Raw genomic sequence first — 26,546 nt, forward strand, 5'->3', positions numbered from 1 at the left:
CCTGCCCCATGCGCGCATTTAAATTGTCGGCAGGATCCAAGCGTTTTGCACTAATATCCACCAAAAGCGTCCAGTCCTTGTCCCCAATGCATTCCTTCTGTGACCAGCTTTTGTCTTTCGGCGCGGTGTGTGCGTGTGTACGTCTTTTTGCGACTTCTCCTCATGGCATTGACATCTTTTCGTCAAAGTCAAATCATTCATTTTGCCGCATCAAAATGCATAAATATTTTCGGCTTTCGGTTTTCGGGTTATAGACTGAATTGGTAGTTGATTGTTGCCGATTGTTGTTTGGCTTTGCTTTTGGCCTTTCGCCTTTGCAGTTGCAGCCGCTTCTTGCCGCTGCCAAAAAATTTAAATCGCCAACATTCTGTCTGCTGAGGCAAACAAAAACGCCGACCAGAGTTGCCAAGTCAATAAAGTAAGTTTGAAAAGTACTAATTTTTCATAAAATTGATTCTAATTTAAGCAAAATAAAATTTTTGGGACAATTATTGATTAGGAAAAAGGAATTACCTTGGAAGACTAAACTTTTTTATTAATTTGGGCAATAATTTCTAGCCTTATCATCGCAATAGGTTAGTGAAATAATTGTAAACAAAATGCCTGAGCATTTTTTAAGTGACAAATTATGTAAAAAAAAGTTTTGGTATATAATGGAAGGAAAAAGACTAAATATTTAAAAAACCTTTTTTCTTATAAATTTCCTTGTTTGCCTGGCAACCCTGAAAACTACCGCTAGCAGCTTGCAAGCCATCGACGATGACGAAATGCCGAAAGCAGATACAAAGATACATCAAAGGCAGATCGATGATGCTAATGCTGGCTGTATATTCTATAGCTACTGTATTCCGCACCGGATTTCGATGCCCCCGCCCCTCTGGCCAACGAAAGGACTTTCGGCACCGCTTTGAAGACCGATCGTTGTTGGTGTTCACAATGCCATCAAAATTTAAATAGCAAACAATGAGGGAGGGGCGGAAAAAACGCCGCATTCCCCTATGTCTGCGACATTTTTTGTGCGCCTTCCGAAAGTTTTCTCCTTTTTTTTCGGGGACTTTGCTTTGTTGTGGCATTTTTGGCGAATGCTTTTGTTTTGCAATTAGTTTTTGTGGCCTACAGCGACTAACGGTATACCGAATGCCTAACTTTCGATTTTATTATAATAAGACCCAAGGTCAGGCGAAGAGGAGTGCAGGGGCTTCGCAGAGTCAAAGGCTGTTAACTCCCCGTTTTGATTTATGCGACTGTGAAAATATCGAAGACCCGCAATTACAGAGCCCCGCAGAATGACAAAGATGAAAAACGAGCTCGATCCGCGGCTATGGAAATGTGATAAGCTATAATTAAGCGACCGAAAAGGATGCCAACTGCTGCAAGCCCAACTTGGGGGCGTGGTATATGCTAAACAACATGCAAGGGGCGTGGACAGTGTAAGCAAATTTAATTTATACAATACCATGCCAATATGCAAAGAATTAATTTCGTATTGCGAATAAGACAGAGGAGTTCGCCCGCGGGGGGGTGAAAGGGGAGCGGTTGGGTAAAGGGAGGGCCGACTGGATGCCGGGGGCGTGGCAGTCGTTTGGCATTTCAATTGGATAAAGTGGCGCCCCGAACTGGTTTACGAATTACCAATTGGCATTTGGCTAATCCCTGGCTAAGAACTGGAAAAATGGTTATGATTAACCCATTATGAACGAAGAGGGTCGAGATCTTAAATAATAATAAGGAATAAAAATAGTATATGATATAAAAATAATATATTATATATATATAAAAATAATATTAAGTTATACAAATTTATACAATTTTAAGTATCCTTTATGAGCTATATGATATAAAGACTTTATAATGTATATATTTATTAGTTTTTGTTGACTGCACTAAGGATCTGCATTGTGTAGATATGGGTTAATCATGCAACGGACCTCTTATATGGACTCGCCTCCTGCTGACCACGGAAATTATATACAAAACATGCAATATGTCATAATATTTATTGTTTTTTGAACGGAACACCCCCTGGCCGCAATGGCAAGTCCCCTAACCGTTGACAACAGACGTAATCGATCAGGTGTAGAACCCACGGCAATTGAGTAATAATTCATAAACATATTTCCACTCGATAGAAATTAATTTGCCGGCCAAGTTTTGTCTGGTGGCCAACGAGTTCGATGGGGTTTTTGGTGGTCATTACGGGGACGTGTTGACGTTTGAAATGACAACAACAGCTAAGCACACCACCAGCTGTCAATCAAATTCGGGTGTTCCAGTAACTAGTCTTATTGGCTATGGCCAATTATTCATATTGTTCCAATGAATCGAAACCAAAAGCCGTCAGCTGTCGCGGTCAGAGGGTGGTCGTAATGGGAAACTTGTTCCCTCTCGATTTTCCCGAGATAGTTAGCGGATATTTCCGTTACTTAGAGTCACGCAGAGTGCTGTGAAAATTTGTTGAAAATTGCTTCAGTGGAACCGACAAAATATTGTGAATAATTTACGAATGCTGAAGGACACTAGGGAAGGTATATGGACTCTGGTTGATACCTTTTAATAGCGGGGAAATTGTTTTATTTCCACTGAATTTCCACATTTCCATTTTCCAGCTGTATCCTCTTTTCGGACCAATCCCCCAAGGAACTTGTTCCTCCTTTATTTATTTTCGAAAATGCTAATCATTTCCCTTACTCCCCAAACGATTCCTATTATGCACTATTAAATGGTCAATTGGATTCCGAGTTTCAGCATTTGAATGTCTGCTTTTGAATAAACAAATTTCTATTTGATTAATTGCACGTATGATAAAAGACGAGGGAAATTATTTGATTGTCATGGTGAAATGTATATTTTTTTCGAAGTCAACTATCTGTGTCTAACGAGATTCACAACTGGTTGACTTTCTTCTTTTAATTTGAATATGAAGCACATTCAATTATACACAATTGCATGTAAGTAGGTCTAATTACTAGTCTTACCTAATTTAAATATACATGCTTCGAAAGATTTGTAATGCGATGCTCATTAGCGGGAGCTTCAAAAAAATTGTAGAAATTGGGTTAGTGTTTATCGATGTAAAGCAAGTTTTAACTTAAGCAAACATTTGTTGTATTTATAGTCTTTTTTATCAACTTAAAATAGAACCCATATTTTCTTTATAATTATTTGCACTTTCAACGGTCAATAAACTGTATAAGCCGGCGGTCCTTTAGTTGCCCACGTCACTCAATCATCAATATCGAACACACCCATATGATGACACATATCACCTACGAGTTACACAACCTATGCATTCGTACCCACATATTTACTTAGCAAATTAACTAAAAAGCAAATGGAATAAACGAGTTCTCTGCTCGTGGAGTGGGAGATCTGAAATTGAAATTCAATATGATGAGCGAAGCAAATACGATTCGAATACAAATAAATTGGAATGCGATAAACGTTGCAATCAAAGGTAGAGAACCGAAGAAAACCACACCCCTGGCGACCCATAGCTACTATTTTTTTTTTTTTACCAGCAGGTCCTGGCCATGCGATACTTTGTGACAATTAATACGCTAAACGATGGATGAAATGCCGGCAAGGACGACAGTTCTCACCGGACTGCCTGGGATATAGTTAAAAATGTGAGGGAAACGGGGGAAAAGGAGCACGCCTAGCAGGCTGAAAATTGCCGCAGGACACGCGTCGCGCTCGTTTGCGCAACTAAACTGAAATTAGTTGGTAAATGATGCGACTCCACCCTCTGATAAAAAACAGATAAAAAATGAAACCTAACGCTGGCCCACAGAGAAAGCGGGCGAAGGGAAGGGGGTTGGACGAAAGCAACCGCAGGACGACCACAAGAACGCATCGATAATGACTGTAATAAGGATTCAATGATTGTCGTGGATTTTGTTTTATTCTATTTTTTTTTTGTTACCAATCTACGCCACCCCTTTTTATTCTGCCTTTTGATAGGGCGTCCTGCCGGGGTTACTTTCAATCCGAAACCAAATCGCGTTAGCTTGATGGACATTGTCATCCCCGATCGCATTTTGCATGAAAGTTTCGCGTTGATGGGGAAATTTGTCAAGGATTGGTCCACCCTAATGGGAACTTTGCGTTTCGCATGCTCAAAATGCAAATCACTATTTCCTATTCTTTATGGACACTCATAGTTATATTTATGTGAAATTTATTCCATGGGAAAATGGCAAAAAAGTTATGCGAAGAAACAATAAGTATAGTTAGTAATAAGTAAACCAATATCTGCACAATCAATATTAATTAATTTTCATGTTCCCATGTTGACGTCGCTTATCAGCCTGCGCATAATATGATAATTATTGCATTTTAAATGCAATTTATGTAATTATTTGTCTTTCATTAAGTTCAACAATCATTACAAGATAAACAGCACGGCCAGCAAACAAGCGACCAAGGACCAAACTGGAATCCAACCGACGACAATCCGCCAGATACGCGTCATTAGAAGCCATCGCAAGAGCAGAGGTAAAATTGCATATCGAACGCTCGAAACGCATAAATTAAGATCCGACCAGTCCCCAGTTGGGCAAAAAGTGGCCAACCGAGCAGAATGCAGATACCAGATACAGGAACCAACTGCTGCTGCTGTCCATCGCTGGCTGGATGTGGCTGCATCTCCGACTCCACTTCTTGTCGCTGGATGAGCATAGGAGCAGCGGACCCAAGGATGGACCACGGACCGCCGGATGACTGCGCCCAGAGAGCAGTTTGTCATTGTGACTTTGGCAACAAGACGAGCAGTTAACAGATACAAGGGCGTATTAGCTACAGTGTATATGTCATTAAAATGCATTAGAAATTAGAATTTAATAGCTTGGACAAAAGAACTAATTTTACTTGAACACAGCAATTTAGTTTGAATTTTGCAAAAATAAAAATAAATATATTATTTACTAAAGAAACATATTTCGTTACAAATATTTCATTCAATCGCACTTTAGGCTCTAGAAACCTGTAATCCTTTCTGGTAATTCTTGCTGGCATTCTCACTCTTAAAAATATATTTAATTTATATATTTTTTTAGGGTATTTAACTAGTTTCTTAAATACCAAGCTCCCCAGCACCTGCAATGTAAATTTGGCCACTGGTGTGTGTGCGTGCACCTCTCGAAGTTAGGATCGTTTTTTCCGGCACCGCGAGAGGCTTGCATATTTATGTTTTCTGCGATGGATGGCGGTATCCAATGGATGGAGGAGCCCTGAACTCCATCTTGAATCTTGGCGGTGCATGCAAAAGGCGATGGGACAAAAAAACTTGATTGATTGGCCTGCCAACTGCTGTGTATTGGAGGTATTGGGGGCTTAGGGCGGCACAAAAATAAAAGAACGAAGAGAATGCAAAAATCTTGGGGAGCCTTAAAAAATGGCTGACTGAACTGCGACTTTTCGCTGGCATTTCCGCTTGTAACCAGTATCGAAATGCACTTCGACTTGGACTTTGCCTTCTAGTTCTAGTGTACGTAATGTATATTTCTATCGATACTTAATTTTCTACGGTAAGTCGCCGCTGCATTTCTAGGAATTTCAATATTTGTTATTTTATATCAGTCGGAAAAAAAAATTGAGATAAGCGCTTGCCGCATCGTCACCTGTGAAAAGGTGCTCAGCGTAAATATCATAAACAAATAAGAAGAAGTATAAATTCAACAACAACAAGAACGGCCGAAATTTGTTTATACATCGATAGCAATTACAATAGCTACGTTCCGTGCGGTTCCGGAAATTTATTAATTGGTTGTTCCCTCGCCAACCCCCCACCCATACAATTTGAATTGAATTACGCGCCCGATTATTGTGTGCATTATCAGTGTGTTGGCCCGATACTCTGATACTCCGTATATTTATTTAGGCCATGACAGGTTTGTCCACCTCCTTAATGAAATCATGTCCCACGTCTCCAGATATTCCCAGCTATATCAATCGCTCGAATGTCGTTCACATATAATCGGTCATTCTGCGTAGTATCTGTCTATCGGTCGAACCCCTCGTATATCTTTCGATGTATGAAATTTAAATTCTATAAAAATTCACTCGCCTCGAGATAAGAATTACCTTCAAGTCGCGTTTATTGACTTAAAAAAAAATAGTGGTTATTTTCTATTTTGCTTATCGCACTGGGGTTTTCATATTTTTGGAATATTTACCATCGATTATGTGGTTAATTTTCCATTGATATTCAGGCTCATAAAGTTTCCGACCTGTTTATAAATGTTTATGAACATTTTAAAAACTTATTTATGTTTATAAAGCTATCTTGTCTTCTTACAAAAAGTGCGCAGCCATTTTTTCTAAACCAAATGAGGTAAAGCCTTTAGTAATGGTGAAAAAGAAAACATTAAAAAATTTCTTTTTATAAATATTGTATAATCTTAAGTTTTTATTTAACTGCAACTTTATCGCCATGACGTTGATGATATACAATTTTATTTAAATGACCCTCATAACAATTATGCATTCAATTGTGGGCCGCGGCAAGTATCTGAAGCCAATTAATTAATTAAACCGTTGATCAGCCCACGCAGCTCAGATCTGCCCCATTGAGTGGTTAGTTTTTTACATAAAACAAAATGCAATGAGAATTTATGGCCCCTGAGAAGTCAACGTTGTCAGCGAAATTTGTCAAAGCAAATCAATCGACATAAGGCGACCCCGCTTCGATCTATCTATCTATCGGTAACAAAAACATTCGTAGTTCTCAGGCAAACCGAAATGGTTAATTGTAACTGACGCCCAAAGGAGGCCCAACGACATTTTTCGTAGGGTGAAAAACCCAAGGGGGAGTGTAGCGAGCTCACTCGAAATCGATACGGAACTACTCTGGCTAATTATTCAATTGAAGAACGTTTAATTTATTTCAATATAATCGAATTGAATGATCGCTGCGAACAAGTCGAGCCAGATGGAAACGAGGAGGACCAGTTGCTGGGGGCATCAAAAAAAAAAAAACACAAGGAGTTCAGCTGGAGAACAGAAGGCCAGATGAGGCTCCCACGAAAGTCAAGCAAATTAATTTAAGGTTTAATTGGTGAAAACGAGAACGAAAGGGGTAAGAAGAGGCGTAGAGAGGGGGGTTAACAACTGGATAAAAAAGGTATTAAAATGGACTTAACATAACAATATGGAATATATAACAAAAGGGACTTAACATAACAATAACAATATATTTATTTTATATTTTGAATATACCTTTCATGCCTAAGAAATATTATCATAATTTCAAAATCAACAAATATTAAACATATTATTTATTTATTAAATAATATATTAAACTTAGATTTTAAACATATTAAAGTCTGTTATATTCAGTTATCCATTACATACTAGACCTGTATATATAGATTTTCTTTATATAGGAGTTGTTCCTAAACTTCTTCAAAGACTCTCCTGCATTGATCATGATCATAATCCCCTTTTCTACGCCTCTGTCTGGCGCTTCAAAGCTTGTCGCCCTTATATTGACAGAAAGATGCCGCCCACTTGAAGCGCTATAAATGAAGACAGAGAATTTAAATTTGATTAAAAGCAAGCGGAAAATTTAATTGCGAAAACTGGAGTTTAATTAAATTGTCTTCGATTTGATGGGAAACGTTGTGCAATTTTACGACTTTGCAGTAGCAAGGCTAGATTAAATACAATTTTCTTAGCATTAAATAATGATTACATTTTAACCATATTTCGAGTATATTTATCCATAAATATATACTGCAAATTAATAATACTTAGAACCTACTTAAAAAATAAAATTGGAATAAACACGTTAAGTAGACCTCTATAAAAACATGTTTTACACCTTATGTTAAATGACAATAAGGTTAGGCACTCGCTTGCTGCGGCGAATAGCAATTAAAGAATCATTTTAATGAGCGTCAACATTACGCATAAATTAATTAGGTGCGCGTTCCCATTCGCTGTGACAATGAAAGTCGGATCGAAATCGTAAATGTTTTCGTTATTAATACGTTATTGGTCGACGGCTTGGCCAGTCGGTCAGTCCACGACAATTAAGCATATAAACATACATATGTATATATGCACTATGACTATGTATTACTAATGTATTTACGATCAGCACAAATGTGTCAGCAATGACAACTGCCATCCATCTAGACAAGTGGCAATGGGGCAAAAACCGTAGCACGGCCACACAACATGACACAAATTTAATAACAGAAACGATTCCATTGTATCTTGGGTGTCGCCCACCCCCTTCCCACTCCACCGACATACATCCGCATGTGTCGCTTTGAGGTGAAGTCATTAAATTTACAATAATGCGTACAATAACTAAAAGCGTATTAAACGCCAACGAAAATAGACTAAAACTGCCGCAGAGATATCGTCGTCACCCGACGAAAAAAGTACGATATGGGCAAATGAAAAAGATGTCAGCTCGCAGTGATAACAGCAGAATCGAATTTTTGGTTTCAATTTGGGTGTTAGAGGTGGCAAAGTAGGAACCAAATATTTAAAATTCATAAAAAAAAATATATAAAATAATTTAAAAGTACTTAAGTTCATTTTTAAAATTAAAACAAATATTGCAAACGGACTACAATTTGTAAGTTGATAATTAAGAAAGTTCTGCTACTCTTTGAACTTAATAATTTTAATCATAAGATTGTAAAATATTTTCCCTGTAAAGAAGCTCTCATCTCTAGTGAAAACCCCCCAGTGATAAGCAATGTGAAAAGTAGCCATAATTATTTCCTTTAAATTCAATTACGTGGTACATCGTTTTCGGGGAATATGATTCGATTTTCTGAAAATTAGAATTGTTAAAACTGTAGGCAAACAAAGATTGCTAGGTATCAACGAACATAAATTCATTAATAACCAGCAGTTCAGTTTTCGTATTTTTTTCTTTTAACTTATGGCTGAAGGTTATCAGCACGTTAAGAGGTGATAAACCCGAATGGAATGCACTTAATTTGTTGAAGGCTTCTTACGCATGTTAATTTTGGCTAATCAGCAGTGAGTGAAACCGAAAAAAAAGCCACTCGATTTGTGCAAAAAGTGAGTACACAAAATCATTTCCGATACGTGATCGTCGCATATTTATCGCCAGCATCTCCCAGCACTGGTCTAGGCCATTAACAGGCCAAACTTGGCCCGTAATGAGGCCAGAGATAGCAGAGATACAAGATCTGGTCGGGATTGCGAATGGTAGTGGTAGTGGGAGTTCGCCTGGAGCTGAAGTTGGAGGTGGAAGCGGATTCGAGATGGGCCGCCTCGATATGGTAAGCACTCAAAACTGAGCCGCACTTGCCCGTCGTCTATGCAGAGCAGGACCCGATCCGACCTCCTCCTGAGCTCATCTTGGGCTCCTGCCGAGAGATTGCTCCTCCTGCACCAGAGATTGCTATCTGGAGGAGTACGCGAAACGCGTGCACGAGCTGTCAAATGGCTTAAACTCGATCCGAAACTTTTTCACCATCGTGCACTCATTATGATTATGACTCGCTCATTGTGTTTTTGCTACACGGGTGTAAAAAGTGGTGCAAGGAATGTGGCATCTTGTTTAGAGTCCAAATTTGTATGCCTAGGTTTAATTTCTTCTATTTAACATTGATCATTCCAGATCTTGTAAAGAAGTGATTTAGTTTTTTATAAATTTACACGATTGTTTAAGACAACAAAGTTCTTTGTACATAAATAACTACTTCGCATAGAATCCCTTAAAGCAGAGCGATGAAAATAACTTTTAGTTAATTATCCCAAATAATTCACTGCATATCTCTGATAATTTTCATAAATTCTATGGCAATCGTCTAGCATTTTGAGTTGACAACTAATTGGCGCAACTCCATCCCCTTCCCCCCTGCCGCCCAATTAATGAAAGCCAACCAGTGAGGATTCTTACCTGGTCCAGAAACTCCAACGAAAAGCAAAGGCGCAGATAAAGTACGAGTATAAAAATGCTTTACAAGTACACAAAAGTGTCATTCCATCACTCACTTAAAGTATTCATCCATTAATTGCCCGAAAGCCATTGCCAAAGGAGGCGAGGAGGAGGGACTGGAGCGGAGGATCCGAGGACATGTCGATGTCGCCACCAACTGACGCCAGACGAGGACGGCAGCCACGTCGGTACGACTTTCAAGTCCAAGGCGGCATCGCCGGCAGCCATAATGCAAAGAGGAGCTCCAGAGGCAATTACCATGAGTTGGAGTTGCAGTTGCCAGGATGGTGATGGAGCTGGAGATGGACCTGAAGATGTAGTCCGGGATGGGGCAGAGCAGAAGATTTAAATCAGACTTCCACTGCGCAGTGCTTTTGGGATGGATGCGTGATAGGAGTCTTGCAAATATACAAGTATATATATATATATATAAGGCAATGAAATAATATCTGTTACTTAATAAACATAATATTTCTTTCAAGCTTTAAAACCAGACAAACTGATATGTCATGGAACTTTTTTATAATTATTATATATATACCTCAGCTGGCAAGAACATCTATATACCCTATTACTTAAATCTTTTGAAATGTTAACATATACAATACCTTATTAAGTTCCACTAGAAGTATCGGCGATAGTTTCACGATCTCCTCACCAACTCATCCACTGACGGACAGCGACGTTGACATCCCGACTGGACTTGGATCTTCTCTCTATATCCCCCGACTGACTGGTGATATTCAAAGTAATTGCTTGAAAAATGCAATAAAAATGTACAAACAACAACAAGTTGGCAAAAGAGCATAAAAAAAAGAGGAGCAAAGGACGTCGGAGTGAAGCACAGAAAGGCCGAATGAAGAAGATGGTGGAATCTGGCTGGGAACGCCTGAGTATGTGAAAAAGTACAATTGTTATGGTGGCATAAAACTCTATATAAGTGGACGCCGGACCAGTGGACACTGGCAAAGCTCGGCAGCAAGATGCCGCCGATCCCCATACGATGACGATACCAAGACAGCTGAGGAGCTCAAGACTTTGACAGGCCCAACTCCAGAGTCCGGGACCTCGGGACACTGGGACATCAGGACATCGGGGCAAATGGCGCGCAGTGATTGGATGCATATCAAAGTAGACAGCGCGGAACAATGAAAGGCGGCAATCGTGGCTGGAGTCCAGCTCCTCTGGTTAACTCCTTCTGGATCCCCGAGGCCCCCCGGCCCTGGTTATCCCTTCATCATCCTCTGTGCGTATGTACATCCCGATTTCCGAGCGCTGTTTTTTTGGTTTATTTGGGTAACGCCTCTGACTGTCGGTGATGAATGCTGCAGCTCTGATTCGTCCAGGGAATGGAAGGCATTCGGCTTGGAATAGGCAAGAGAAAATAGGTTTTAGTCAACCAAGAGCGTTCTAAGCAGCTTTAGAGTGGAAACAGCCATTTTTAACACATTATTAGCAGCAAAATAAAGACAAATATAGCTATATATATTAATTTTGTCTGGCTCTAAACAATTAGGCCTTCTTCTTAAGAAATAAATTAGTTGGACAATGATTGAAGCAATCAAGGCATCACGACCTCTTAGGTTGGAAAAGCCAATTTGTTCATAATCATAAGCAACCAGACAGTTTGCATAACTTGACCTGCGTTCATGTCAATAAGGAGAAAGAGTACATTTCGTTCTGATTTTGTATAAATATTTTGATTATAGTAAGTCATTCTACCCTTAAACTGCACCTAACCTTTAACCTTATCCTTTGATTAATTCACCGTGAAAATTTCATGACGCGGGCAGTTATCTAGAGCATTTAGAACCTGACCCCCAAAGAGAGAATTGACCTAGGATGACCTACCGTGAAATTTTAAGTATATGACAGAGCGCAACGGGCACATGAAATGTAACCAGACGGTTTACATAACGCAGGACATTTGCCAAATCGAGTGCAGTCGATGAACCCCATAGGAATGGATGCCCAGATACAACGATACAAAGATACAGAGATACAAGTTACAGATGCGGAGAGAGTGGGAAAGTGCCCACTGCTAAATACTCGTATTTGCAGTTTTATGAGCCAGCGGAAAAGTGAAAACTGGCTGCAAAGAAGGAAACACAATACAATTGGACACAGTCGCTGGCCAAGACGCAGGAGTCAAGGACATGCCACAAATCCGGGCAGACAAAGTACTGGGTTGGGGGTGTGGTTTCCCTCCCCCTGCGAGGTCCAACACGAAGGTCAATGGAAGAGGCCACAGTGCAAGTGAAAAATTCGCGCGAAAAAATAATCAAGTTTTGCAGCGAAAGTGAGATAAATAAGTGTTGGCCAGATGAGGTCAGCCAAAGGGGTGGGCCAGGTCACTAAAAGGGGGCTGGTGGTATGTTATCGAATTCAACAGTTTGCGCTTGTTTTGGGAAATATCTTTAGTTCATGGGAACTTTGTCTTGGGCCTAAAGCAACTTACCGACGGCATTCTCAAAAGGTAATTTAATTCTAAAATCAGGAATTTGGAACTGCAATATGATAAAAATAAATACAGTAAATACAGTATATTTATCAGTAGATATAGATTTAAATAAGATACATTTACAATCTTGTTTAGATGAGGATAAGTCATTTTTATGGTTTTCACCTATGACTTTGATATACTATATGAATAATACATTTCTTTTCTAACAAATTTCACGTATTTTTTTGTGGTTTTTTTATGAAGAAGCATAATTTTAATATCCAATTATCTTTTCAGTTGGTTCAGTTTTAATTAACCCACACCAAACCAAACTCAATCCGAGGCGCATTCTAATCAAAAATTATTAGGTGCGTGTACAGAGAAAGACCATGAATGAATGAGTATGAATAAAAAACATAAAAAAAAGAAAGAGGCACTGCAGCACGCAAAGAAGATGGGGAGCCTTTAATGTAGAGTTGGGGGAGGCAAACTGTTTTCGCGTCTCGAAGGCGACGGTCGCGCGCATGACTCGTAAATAAAATTGTAGCCACAAGCAAACGGAGTACTGATCTTTTGGGATACACTTGAAAAAAACATGGTTACCTATATCCTACACTTCAGAAAAATACCAGCCTTTAGAACTTTAGAGTTTTACAAATACTAATTGATTAAATGTATAGTTTTATTGAAAAGTACGACTTCTTTTCCAATGAATATAAACCTCCAGCTTTGATAAAGCACTAAACAATTTGATAATATTTTAGTATATTTATTTTTTTAGTGCATACTTTGGAACAGAGAGGACTGAACCCTGCTAGCGGAAGCCAGCGAAGATCGGACCGCACAGCAGCCAGCGGATTGGGCAAGGTTAGGATCAGCTTCATCTTTTTCGGCCGGTAAATTGCTGGACTCGGTTCTGTTGCAAGACCTTATCAGATCGCTGGGAGGCTGCCCGAATCGAGGCCCAGATGTGCTGGTGGCAAGTGCTCCCGATCCGCAGGGGCGACGGGGCACCGGGATTTTGGAGATCTCGTTGTGTGGGAGCTGCTACGTAGCCATTTACACGTGTGCATCCTCAGTTCTTCTCGCTGGTGCGTGTTCCATAATATTTAAAAATCGCAAAAAGTTAATTGCGAAAAATTGTGGCTGTGGTTTTCATTTGGTTCGGTTTCCATTTTTTTTTTGTTGTTGCGTGAGCGAAGGATAAATGATAGTGATAAGAAAGCCAGCCGGAAAAATGGTTAAGCTAAAGCCGGCTTCAAGTTGTTGGTTAGATGTTTAAAAGCAAATCTTATGATTGAAAAAAATCTGTAGGCATCAACAATTATTTATAACTAATAAGAAGATGCTTAAACAAATAAAAATGCCTTTCACACTGCTTATTCAGAACTAAAATCTAGTATTGAACTCAATTAAAATCGAAAACATCAATACTTATCTCAAACTATTGATAACGCTGGACCCAATGCATTATGTCTACTTTATTTGCTCTGCTCCGCTGAAAGTGAACCAAAACGACCCGCAGCGAAAAAAAAAACCATACCAAGACAACAAAAAAAGAAGTAAATATAAAAATAAATAAACTAAAGTGAACCGAAGCTAAGGAAGGGTCTTCGAGGAGTCCAAGGAGGACTCCCTCCGGCGGAGGTTACTGCCACACCGATAGTGGTAAGTGCCGGGCTAAATGGCTTCCCCATTAAGGCTCATTTGAAATCAGACACGTCCGATTAAAATCTCATTTCTCACCTTGTGGTCCGTTTCGACTGCAGCTGAAATTGGAGTTGGGCTCAAGCTCAGGCTGAGGCTAAAGCTAAAGCTGCGACTTCCATTTCGAGGTATTGCACTCAAAGAAAATATTGAAATTTTATATATGGTTTTATCTATTCCATTGTTTATTTCATGTAATATGCATTACATTTTAAATTTTAAAGAAATCTATTTAATTTTTGATTTTCTTTATATAGAGACTACGTTTTCTACTGCTACTACTTCTTCTACTACTATTTGCTCGATTTTTCGCTAAGTGTGCTTTCGTAGGACTGGCAGTCAGGTATGGGGAAAGGTAGAGACAAAAAACAGCTGCAGAAAAAATCATATTTAGCTGGCGAGCAAGGCAACAACTTTAACTTCCAGTTCAGCCACCAAGGTGGCCAATTCTGCAGCTCCTGCCATCGATAGGCTGCGATAGAGCCCACCAAAGGTATTTCCCAAACATCCCGAAGGCAGTCACTATTTCACGCCTTTTTGCCACTTATTAAAATAGGCAAAATGTCTATTAGCCCGCCAGTGAGCAGCCGGTGGGTAAACCACATTCGTTTTTATGTGGGTGGCTAGAAAAAAAAACACCTGGAAACGGTGAGGGAATGGCATGGAAAACCCACTGGTATCGTGTCATGGTGCCAACTGGGATTCTCATAATCGCTTCGACTCTGGTTGTCTCTCTTCCAGATGGCGATTGTGTTAGAGGTCTGATCTTCAACATCTCTGACGGTGGTATCTACCAAAAGGGAAGAGTGTGCTGGGAAAATGTTAAAGTAGTGATAGGAAAATTATTAAATATCATTTTAATAATGCATGTACTTGCTTCCATATGTTTAGATCCCAAAACAATAAGGCATACATAACTTAAAACTCATACTCCCACCACTGCTCCCCATTCCATTGAACCATTAAAAACCTTAATAATTTTCCTTGGCTTGTGCATCGCGATAAACACGCAAAATCCGCTCCACACACTCAACACCTTTTTGTTCTGGTTCATGGTCCTGTTCCTTGTGGCCAAATGAGATTTGAGCCGAGCCACCCATATTCCGCAATGAATCGGATCGTCCGTTGTCCCCTTTGGGCTATTTAAGCAAATGATCAGCGGCCACAGAGCAGCCGACACGCAACGCGCCCGTCTTCCCCCGCTCCGCCCGCCACCACCTCGAGCTCTTGGCCAAGTGTGAATTGTTTCGTGCCCAGAGCTAAGTTGGCCAGATAAGTTCAAGTTGCAGGTAAGGCCTATAAACTGTTTCTTTATGACCGCAACTTTAAATACCCTCTATTTTAAAGTTTCTTCTTTAAGTTATCAAAATTTATGATACTCATGCTTAGAATATTATATGTAAAACATTATAATTTCCAGTTTACTAATCACATTTCTGATATTCCAAAAGGTAAGCCACTTCACTTTGGTATTCGTTAACCAACCCCTATAAAAAGGCTTGAAGGGTATAAACTTTTGGCTTAACTTGCAGCTGCCTCAATGCAGGCTTTTTGCATATGAAGAAACTGGGGTCGAAGGAACGAGGCACCGAGGGAAATTGGCGAATTCTCTTGTGGTCCCCGGGCTGGCGTGCAAATTCTTGACGTTTTTTCCCACATTAAGTGCATTGTTTCAGGGCTACCGGGCTTTGGTAGTGGTTTGGTGGTTCGGTGGTTCGTAGGGCACCTGAGAGATCTGGCCCCATGCAAAACAGCTTGTTAAGCACTTGTGCCTCCAACAAGAACAAAGGCACCAACAAGGTCCCAGATTGTGTGCCCGACTTTTGGCTTGTGGACCTCTTGAGGGCCCAGTTCTTTGGGCTTATTAAGCAAAGCTAAAAAAAGGCCAAGAGAATGGCTTATAAAAAAAGGTAGCAATTTCCGCGCTTAACTCGATCACGCACTATTATCATAATCAGTTTGGTTAAGGCGGAGTTGCACTCGTGGCATCATTATCGCTATCAAACTTTCATACGATAAAGAGTTGTGAGCACAAATAGAAAACTTAAGATAACATTCTGAGATATTCTTATGATCTAAAATTTAAATGTGCACAAAAAAGAACCATAAGAAATTCAAATATATACTAAAGCATACATATTTGTTGACTCCATTTCAATTATAAAATTGCTTGCGGTTTCTACTCTTATCAGTGAGAAAAGTATATAAATACACACTCTTTTTTAACCTTCCCCTGGAAATAAGAGTAATTTTCCTATTAAATTCAATTTCAGTTCATGCCAACGTAAACACGAAAAGCACATTACTCATACGCCCTGTGGCGGCCTTCTGTTTAGCGAAATGAAATTTCTCTCCCACATTTCATGTAAAGGAAACTACAAAATGAACTTTAGCACATTCCACTTGAAAATTCAATAAAAAAAAGGGAAGAAATTGATCAAAATTGAAAATGGCCAATAGCTTTGACCTCCCTCCCAAATCCCCTACTTCGAGCTTAGTACGTATTTTCGGCCACTCTCATGCCAACGTAAACAAATATTGAAAAGTTTCCACCGCTCGAATGGCCTTTGGTACAGTTTGGTTCATAAATATTTAAAAATTAATTTCACAATATATTGAGGGGGGGAGGGGGGTGCCTGCGCTGATGTGTGTACTTGTCTGTGAGCGATTTTTCAATTTCATACTTCATTTTATGGCATAAATGCCAAAGTTTCAGTGAGGCTGGCAAAAAAAGAGGGAATATTTGGCTTATATAAGCTGCCATGGTGTTTTATAGTTCCATTTCTTATATGCATTTGTGGGGAGGTTCTCTAAGGTGCAAAAGAGGGAGCAAACGTAATTATATACGACCTCCCACTTCAGGACAAGGCAACGCCTTTTATACTCTAAAACTTGTGTATGTAGAGTGACTGCATGGGGGGTAAAATCGGGGCGGAAAAGGGGAGTTGCACTCCCAAGAACTACCTTTCATATGTAGCACTTTGGTCCAACGTTATCGTATTTTATGTGCAAGTGCTTCGTTGTCCTGCTACCAGGACCTCTATTTTTCGGTTTGCCATGCACACAGCCCCCATTTTCCACCACCCCCACAGGTCATGTAGTTTTGCAACATTTTCTGCACATTTGTGCAGTTTTTCATGTTCCATGCTCTCATGTGCACCAGCCAGGATATGAAAATTTTCCAAGCGCAATGAACGAGTCCTGCGGACTGTGAGTGCGCGTGCGAAGGAGAGGCACGGCGCAAGAAGAGAGACAGACTGAGTGCATCTGTGTGCGCATTCAAGTTGGGAAAATTGTGCACTTACATTATCATAATGGAAATGCTTTTGACTTGAGTGACCAGGGTTGCCAACGAGTAAATAATCAGGGGATTTCATTGAATTTTATATCAGTTTTATTTCTTTCATTAATACATTGTAATTTACTACAAAAATGCAAATTTTAATATCTCTAAAATAATTTATGTTTACTTTATTATATTTATATGTATTTGTTTATTTTTTCTTGGCAGTATTAATACATCCAGATTTAACTAGTTAATTACTAATTACATTTGCATAACTACAAATATTTCAATCACGCAATATAGATTCTTTATTATTTGAAAACAAAATCTTTCTACTTAGCCATAAAATCAATTCTTTAACAATTATTTTATATAAAGATTTCTGTAAGATACATTACAGACTGTCATGGTAAAGATATGTTATAAAATTCATATATTTTTCATATGCTAGATCGCAAAATATATAACTTTGTAGGATCGGGTTCCGCTGAAACCATTACTCTTTTCTATTAGGCTGGCAACCCTGTCTTAAGCACCTCTATCCTGCAACTCTGTACGTAAATGCAAGCGAAGCCAACTGTGCCATATTGCCCTGCACCTACCCGCCCCCTCAAGGCGGTGGTATATACAGCACCACCCCCTCTGGGCGCCCTAGGCAGCCATTGTATTCTGATTGTGCGCCTTATGGCCCAGGACTCCTTCAGGGCTCCTATATATACACAAGTGTGTGTGTGTGTGTGCGAGCGTGAAGAGATGGAAAAATATTATTTTTCATAAATTTTAAAATATACCATGGGCAGGACTGGGTGAGCGAGTGAGAGGGCGAACCTTGTGTGTGTGCTTCTTTTGTCCTGCTCCATCCGTGTATAACGGTAAATGCCAGCCATACGTGGTTATATATTTGTACAATATACATATGTACACGTCGAAGGCAAAGTAGAGGAAAATGTATGCAACATTTTACAATGCAAAAGCCATTTACTTGGGCAGCGTAGGAAGGGAGATGGAAAACTCAGAGTGAAAGAGAAAAAGGACCGTTTGCGTGTTGGTGTACATGTGTGTGTACACTCCATGTGTTTGTGTGTGTGTGTGCTTGTGAGGCAGTCAGCATATGAAAAATGAAAAGTCACAACTGCGAAACGAAAAATAAGAAAAGAATACCGTTGAAATACAGCCTTAGGAAAGGAAAAAAATATTTCTCCTCTTTGTTTCCCTATATACAACAAATACCGCCCGCAAGCACTTATATACACATAAACATCATGGGAAACTTTCAACTTTTATGTCGCCTCGTCCTCGGTGGGTAATGTAAATAAAAAGAGACAGGAAATGTTTGCGATATGTAAGAGCATACGACACACACAAAAAAAAGGAAAAGTGCAAAATTCTAAAAAGTTTCCACAGAACGCGGGGATGATATGGCAGGAACCATAACTTAGGCACCCGTCAGCTTAGCTTTGTTGGTTGGTCCTTAGGTGCTCGCCCTTCAATATGAAAAATGAGCCAGGGAAGGCAGCTGAAATTTTGGGGCTGGGCGATGTTTTCAAGTTTTATGGGGCGTATACGGAATGTGGAATACGAAATGGAAAATCTAAGGGCAGAATTCAAGGGGTGGGTGCCTTCATTTTTGAGACTGTTAGTTAGGTTCTGCATATGGAAAAATAACATTTTTAGAGCTACAAAAAACAAGACTCTCATATCACTAAAGAAAATTAAATTTTTACTGATTATCAATTAATATAAGGTGAATATTTGAATTTTTATTATTTACCATATTATCTCATATAGGTTTTTATTAATCGTACACCTATTTTACACAAAAGTTCTGTAAGTAAAATATCCAAAAAGTACGCTCGCATCAGTTTTAGTGTTCCCCAACTTCCTTATTTCATAACTATCTTTTGATTGCCAAATAGTTACTCCGTGAATAGTTGGGTCACACTTTCCAGAACCTACCCCCACAAACTATAACATTTGCAGACGAAGCCCATCGATTAGTTGGATTTAAGCATCTCGAAACAGCGACAACTTAAATGCTTACAAAACAAGAATAGTGGAGAAGAGGATGTAAAGGAGACTGCAGAGGAACCAAAACACAAGCAGACGGGCAGACAAGTGAATAGAAGTGACAAACCAAAAATAAAAGGGCCAAGGAGGGAATTTCCTCGGCGCTAATCAATGAAATTAAAGTTGCGGCCAAAGCGAAATATCTTTAAGGACTCACTACTGCGGGGGGTGCGACAGGCTGGAGCGGCATGGGGGAGTGGCACATATAGAATAGTGAGCGAGCCAAGCTACTGCCAACTTTAATGAACGGAAATTAGCAGTCAAAAGGTAAAAGCCCTCTCGCTCTCTTTTTTTTCCCTCCGCAGCATCTGGACGCCGCGGCGAATTCGCGCACATGCACACACAATGGCCAACGGCGAAATGGAGAGAGCTCCCCACGAAGAGCGAGCATGCGTCACAAGAGAGCGCCAAAGCTCCATGCCGATTGGCTGCCGGCTGCCCACTCTGGGTGAGTGTGGGTGTGTGGGAGAGAGCGCGCTTGTTGGATATATTTCCCCAAGATTTTCAACCTCTCCCTCCGCACTTTCTCTCTCTTGCGTTCTCTTTCTGTTCAGGCATAAACAAACCATTTTGAATAAAATCAACAGCAACAACCACGGCAACAACTACGTTGTTGCAACAATGTGGATCCCAAGTTGCCGAGAAAAATCAACTTATTCTACACGCAGAAAAGTTTTATATATGGTTTAAATATACTTTCATTGAAAGAAATGTATTTAAAATATGCTAAAACCTGTATATACATATATGAATTATAAATTTTTATATTTAGAGCATCAATAAAAACTTAATTTAGTTATGCCAAGAAGTGTTTGTAAATATTTGTTTAGACAAAATATAGAATATTTATAGTAAATAATAATATATAATTTTTGTAAGTGTATGGTTACTATGGTGGCTTGTGGTGCTTCTTCTTCCACTTATTCAGCTAGTACTGCTCTTCTTCTAGATGCTTTGGCCTGGTCAAGTTGCATTCAATTGCAGTTTTTCAGTTGCCACTCCGTTGGCCGATTGTCGGTTGTCGTCCTCGCGACTTTTCTTGTTTATTTTTCCCCCCGACTTTTCAACTAGCTGTGTGTGCGTGACAGCAACAATAATCTGAGGACGCCTCTTGTAATTATTTTAATTTATGCGTTTATCGCTTTTTGCCTTTTGCCGCCGTTCAGCGGTTTCTGTTGGCTATCCGGCTGCATTTGCTTCTTTTTTTGCCTTGACATTCGCATTTTGACAGCACGGCGAATAATTCTCGGTTCTGCCATCATTGCAATGTCAATTTTTTTTATTTCGCTGATATTCCGACTTGTCCACGGGGCGTATGCGTAACGCGAGTCGTGTTGTGATTTCTGGCAAGTGCAATGCCGTCGGTACATTGATTTTTAAAGGATTTAAATCTGTTTTGCCCATAAAATCAAAGACGTATTCATCTGCTTTTGTATTATGTGTTTGATAAATCGCTTATAAATTTTTGAGAAAGAAAGTAATCGGTTTTTGGTATATAAGCGGCCATAAAAAAGAAAAAATCTTGTAATTTGGGCCCAATAAATAACGAATCATATGATGAGAAATAGTACTTGAATTGATAATAATTTTAATACATTTAATTATATCTTGCAAACTGAATTACTTGTATACCCTGATTCGGTTACTCGTATGTGCCTGTCTCCTTTTCTCCTCCTCAATTCCCTTCAAGAGGAAATTTTCATGCCGCTCTAAACTACAAATCAACTTAGGAGCCCCCATATTATTTCAACGAACAGAAGCAGCGGCAGTCAATACATACATAATTCGGAATCCGATAAGAGCCACCCACCCATATATACATATATAGAAAACACACACACACACATATGCAGTACCATTTTCCACCCACACAATACAAGCTTTTCATTTTAAAACCTCCTGCAAAAAAAAAGAAGCAAGAGAAAGAAGAAAGAAAAACGAAGTCAAACGCCCCAAAACACCCACGCACCACCCCCTCCACCTGTTTTATGGCTCCCCTTCCCCACCCCCCACAGACACACACACACACACACAGAGGCACATCGCAGGCAGACCAATACACTGGCACACTCACACTCACTCACTCTCTCCAACATCTTCTATAAAAAAAAAGTATTTTTTTGTACTCGCTTGACATTTTGTGGATACGTCGGACGTCGTCGGAAGTCGTCGCGAACTTTGCTTCTTTTTGCTCTTTCTCTTTTCTTTAGTCTGCTTTTTTCCACTTTTTACTTTTTGCCCATATCTCCTTGCGCGTTTTTTTAAGTCAGTCGTTTGTCGGAAGTCAATCAAAAAGCGTGTCTCGGAGAATTGTCCCAAAAGACAGAGATCACCTCACCTCACCTCGACGGCCCACAGAAAATGCAGCAAGGGCGTGAAGCTGTCGCCATTCTCGTTGGCAATTACAATTTATAAAAGTGTGGCAAAGTAAACAATTAAATTATAATTCGTGACAGCAGGCAAAAAGCAGTAGAGGAAAAACCAGTAAGGAGGTGCGCCAACATCTTCCAGCCCAAGTGAGTTTAACTCTTTTTTTTTTTTTGTACCCACTGAGTGTGTCAAGGAGCTTGTCTTGTAACGCCCACACTCAATGGGATCGATGGATCAGCCAGATCAGATGGATGAGGCTGATGCAACAGAAGAGTCAAAAGAGAGAGAGGGCAGAACAGTTTCTTCTGGCCTGTCAGATTCCTAATGAGCTTTCCCAAGTGTCTGCGCGTAGTTTTGCCTCCTTAATTGGCCATATGTGTTTGAGGGCCAACAAGTGTCCCGATATGGCTGACTATGGCAGTTGGACGGGCGATCTGAATCCATCAAAGAGATCTTGGTCGGGCTTTAGATAATCTCAACAAAAGTGTGACCAGCACATATAAATCCTTAGCAACAGAAAATTTTAAGGTTAAATCAGAAACCTTGACTCTAACAATTGATGCAAAATGTATTTCTATCTTATCTTCTTAATCCTAAAAAGCAATTACCTTAAAAATGAGGCAAAAGATATATATTCCATATATTATTTGATTTAAAGGAACTTTTTATACACTTTTTCCATTCCATATTTTCCATAAACCTCCTGTGATTTGGTTACCCTATCTTAGATGTGCCACATATATTGTATATTTTTATGGGTTTTTTTTTACAATTCCACTTCTGGCAATGATTCGATCGATAATCACGACAAACAATTTCTCAACCGAAAGTCAGGCAAATCACATCATCGAACTAAGTTACCTCGTATCTTTACAACCGAACTGTGTACACCCAATAGAAAATTATGAAAACACAAATTCCAAATTGAACACAAACACAATCGCAATGTTCGGTATTATACGATGTGCGATACGATTCCAATTGGAGTAAGCAAGTGTGTTTAATTTTAAAACAAGATAAAGTTAAGCAAAAATAGCAAAAGCCCCGATATTGTCGGTGCAATAAGGAATTACCGTGCCGATTGGGAATTATTGAAAGTAGCACCGAGGAATAAGTGACTGCATTTAGTCGGCGTTCGCTTTGATCATACCGGCAGATATATCGATATTCCTGGCAATTGGTTGCTGACATGCAAAGAACATAATTTACCGACTGGCAAAATTGATAAACAATCTTCGTGTGGCACTTTGGTTGCGGCCAATTTGCCGTCGATACTGACAACTCAATTGATTTGTTTACAAGTGCCATTAATGTTAGTTGCCCCGACCCGCCTCTTCGTGGCTCATACAGAGGTGGTCAAAAGTATTTACACAACGAGCTTTTTTTTCAATTAGTTGACAATTGAAAAAAAAGCTCGTTGTGTAAATACTTTTGACCACCTCTGTATGTACATACATATTACCCGCTTGGTTATGTATGTAAATAACCATTTCCATAAACGCGATGCACTTTTCAGCACCGTATCTTATCTGGCCAAGTTGACTTGTTGTTCGGGGCATTTGATCGTTGCGCTTGTAGTTTAATTTCCCATTTCTATTTCCTTTGATTTCATCGCCTTTGCCGTGATTTTTCGACACCCACCACCCACCCACTCCTTATCTCATTTGACTTCAATTTGTTTTCAATTTACAACAATTTCGTTTCAAGCCACATTTGGTAAATGTGTGCCCATTTCCATTTACCCATTTTTGTTTGCATAATAATACGAAGTTTAGTTTTTAGTGCCTTTTATGATGTCTACTGCTGTAAAGTTTTATACAACCACTTTTCACTTGTGGGAGCTGATTTGGCAGGCCATGGGAAAATTTAGGGAAATGTTTGGACTGCTCGTAAACGAATTTAGAAGAGCAAACATGTAAACTATTTAAATTGCGATATGCACTTTTATGACATGTTGACTTTCGAGTTATGTAAGATTGCTGTAATTATTACTTCGTCACATATTACAATTTTTATTTAAAGCAAAATGATAATTAGTTACTTTACCTTTTAGAAGAGAATATTAACTTCTACACTTAGTAGGATTACGTGCCCTTAAATTTTGTTTTATCAAAATACAAACATGTAATCGCAGAATGTGCAGACAAAGCTATATACTCATGAGCCAGTTAATAAACTAAACTAATTAATCTCAGTTATAAAGTATGCAAACATCCGTTCGATTTCAAACAAATCCACTGTTTCCACCTGCAACGTGAAAAGTCACGTGTAGAAGAATGTGGATGTGCCAGTTACTTTAAGGGAAAATCAATTACTTCCGCTATCGAGTCGTAAAGATCACAGCGCTCTTTGTATTTAATAACAGCTTTTTAAAGTGCAGTTAACAGCAAATTAGGCTTTCAGCCGAAGAAGACACTTTTAATTATCAACACATTTGCAGGCAGCAGAGGAGGCAGGAGGAGGAATATATATCGCCAGCGGTCCATGGGTCAATATCATAATCTGAGGCAGCAACCGGAGCGGCAAACAAGTCGCCACAGGCAGCAAGGAGCACTTGAGTTGCCCATAAATCAAAGCGACGCAATTTGCTGCTGACGAACCGCAACGCAACAGCGGCAACAAGAGCAGCAGCAGCAGCATCAGCAGCAGCAACAACTATGCCATTACTGCTGGCAACAACACTTGCCAACAATTCCCATCATCAACACTTGAGCACAACAGCAGCAGAGACAGCCGCAGCAGCAGCAGCAACAGCAACTGCAGCAGCAACAGCAACCATGTTGCTGACTTCGCCGACAGCAGCAACTCATTGCCTGGCTGCTGCAACATCGGCAGCAGGTGTTAATGTTCAAATTACTGGCCAAGGCGTTTCAGCCACTCTGAACGACGATCAACTGCAACTGCCGGCTAATTATGCCGCTAACGTTGGCCATTTGAATGGCTTTAACCCTAAAGACAACTGCCCACCAGTTCCACCCACCAGCGAGCGGGCTTTTGAGGGATTGCTGCGCCTGCCGCAGATACAAGTCAAGCAGGAATTCATGGAGTCGCCGCCAGAGAGGCCCAGCTGCCATCCCATGAACCACCAGCAAGCAGCAGCAAACTCAGGTGAGTTGACCTTTTTCTCAACGTAATGGTCATATATCATAAAGCTAAGCAGCAAATGCATAGCTATTTTTAAATTATGAAAATGTTTTAAATATTTTTTAAGAGTTGCTAAAGCCTTTATTAGATGCTACATGTTTCTAAGAGCTAAATGTATCCTCTTATTCTACTAATCGTAGCACTTAATTAAGAAATCTAAAATATATTTCTTATATTATTATCAATATTATCATTATCAATGTGCTTGAACCCTTTGAACCCCTTAAATTAAAAGAATGCAATTTACTGCTTAAATGTAGTATATTATAATATTTTCGATTCTAAATGTCCATTTCAACAACTAAAAGTTATCCACCTTGCAAACCAGTCTGAGTCAATAAAACCCCCATAAAGGAGTTAACCCTTTTCAGCCCACCACCGCCCAGTTTCCTTGCCCAAAAGCATACACACAAATGCATATGTGTATTTAAAAACCCGTTAAGTGAAAAATGAGGTATTTACAACGTGTTAACAAGAGTAGAGGCCATTTTTCATGGTCTTCAGCCCGAAAAAACAGGCCTCGAAAAAGTGGGCGAAAGAAAAACTCGTGCCAAACGCATGCTTATGGGATTTTCAATTTTTTATGCATCGAAACAGATTTCATTTTTTATTGGCAAGGGGTCGTCGTCATCTTGATAGAGCCGAGAAAAAGGATGCGACACAAGGGACCCAGACCCCAGACCCGGGCTAATATTGCAACAGAGTGTGGTGCCACGAGTGCGAACATTTATGAAGATTGAAAGGGTTGTCAAACACTTCATCCGTCTTAAGGGACAAGGACAAGGAGAACCACAAGGGGTTCAAGAGGGTGCCACACATCCTGTTGCTCCTGCTGCTCAATCCGAAAGGAAAAGGGGGTTGCAACATCTTGTTTTCTTTCGATTATTGAAATTGCCATTTTGCCGTTTGATGATCTCACCCGGGGGACTTGAAAACACTTTTCGTGACCTCAATTGTTATTTAAAGCCAACCGAGCTGCGAGACCCCAATTTACACAATATCCAATTTAAATAGGACTCATTACCATTCATCTTCATATGTAAATCCATTTCCTCTGGTCCAGCTCGGAAATGCTCACATGACATGCAAAACCCACAAAAAATCAAAACTCCTTAAGTGCGCAATTATCAAAAATTTAATGTAAAACAAAGGGTTGGAGCACTAAAACGAATAAGTTCAACACGCGACCGGAAATTAAGGTCGATTTAAGCAAATGTAACTCACCGAAGTTGGTTTCTTTGATTAGATTTTCTGTTAGATATTCGTGCATGAATATCCAGTCCCAAGATCGTTAGCATTTGAGGCTATCCATCACCCGACTCTGAGGCAAGCTTCCCATTACGATTTGAGCCATAATTTGCCATAAATGAGCCAACTCCATACAATGCCACATCTGCGGCAGATAAATGATGGGAAACGATCAGACTAGCTGCTAGATGCAAGCCAAAGGTAGTGATTCCCATTCTAGTACGTTAGAAACTAGAAAAAAAGATAGAAAGTTGCACTAAAGAGATACATTCCAACTAAACAAAATTAGATATGAAACTATTTCACTATTTAAACTATTTCAATATTTAACTATTTCACTATTTAACTATTTC

At 39.6% G+C, this 26,546-nt stretch overlaps 1 protein-coding gene across 1 annotated transcript in view; it reads left to right on the forward strand.

Annotated features, from left to right (window-relative positions):
• The first annotated feature begins 21,733 nt into the window (after nt 1–21,733).
• LOC117150501 (POU domain protein 2) overlaps nt 21,734–26,546 on the forward strand; it is a 28,547-nt gene continuing 23,734 nt past the window's right edge. The window contains exons 1-2 of the mRNA XM_033317406.1: nt 21,734–21,947; nt 24,242–24,909. Of these exons, the coding sequence (XP_033173297.1) occupies nt 24,459–24,909 (451 nt within the window). The 5' untranslated portion in view covers nt 21,734–21,947; nt 24,242–24,458. The remainder of the gene's footprint in view (nt 21,948–24,241; nt 24,910–26,546) is intronic.

The sequence above is a fragment of the Drosophila mauritiana genome, chromosome 2L (assembly GCF_004382145.1).
Source record: "Drosophila mauritiana strain mau12 chromosome 2L, ASM438214v1, whole genome shotgun sequence".
Lineage (NCBI taxonomy): Eukaryota > Metazoa > Arthropoda > Insecta > Diptera > Drosophilidae > Drosophila > Drosophila mauritiana.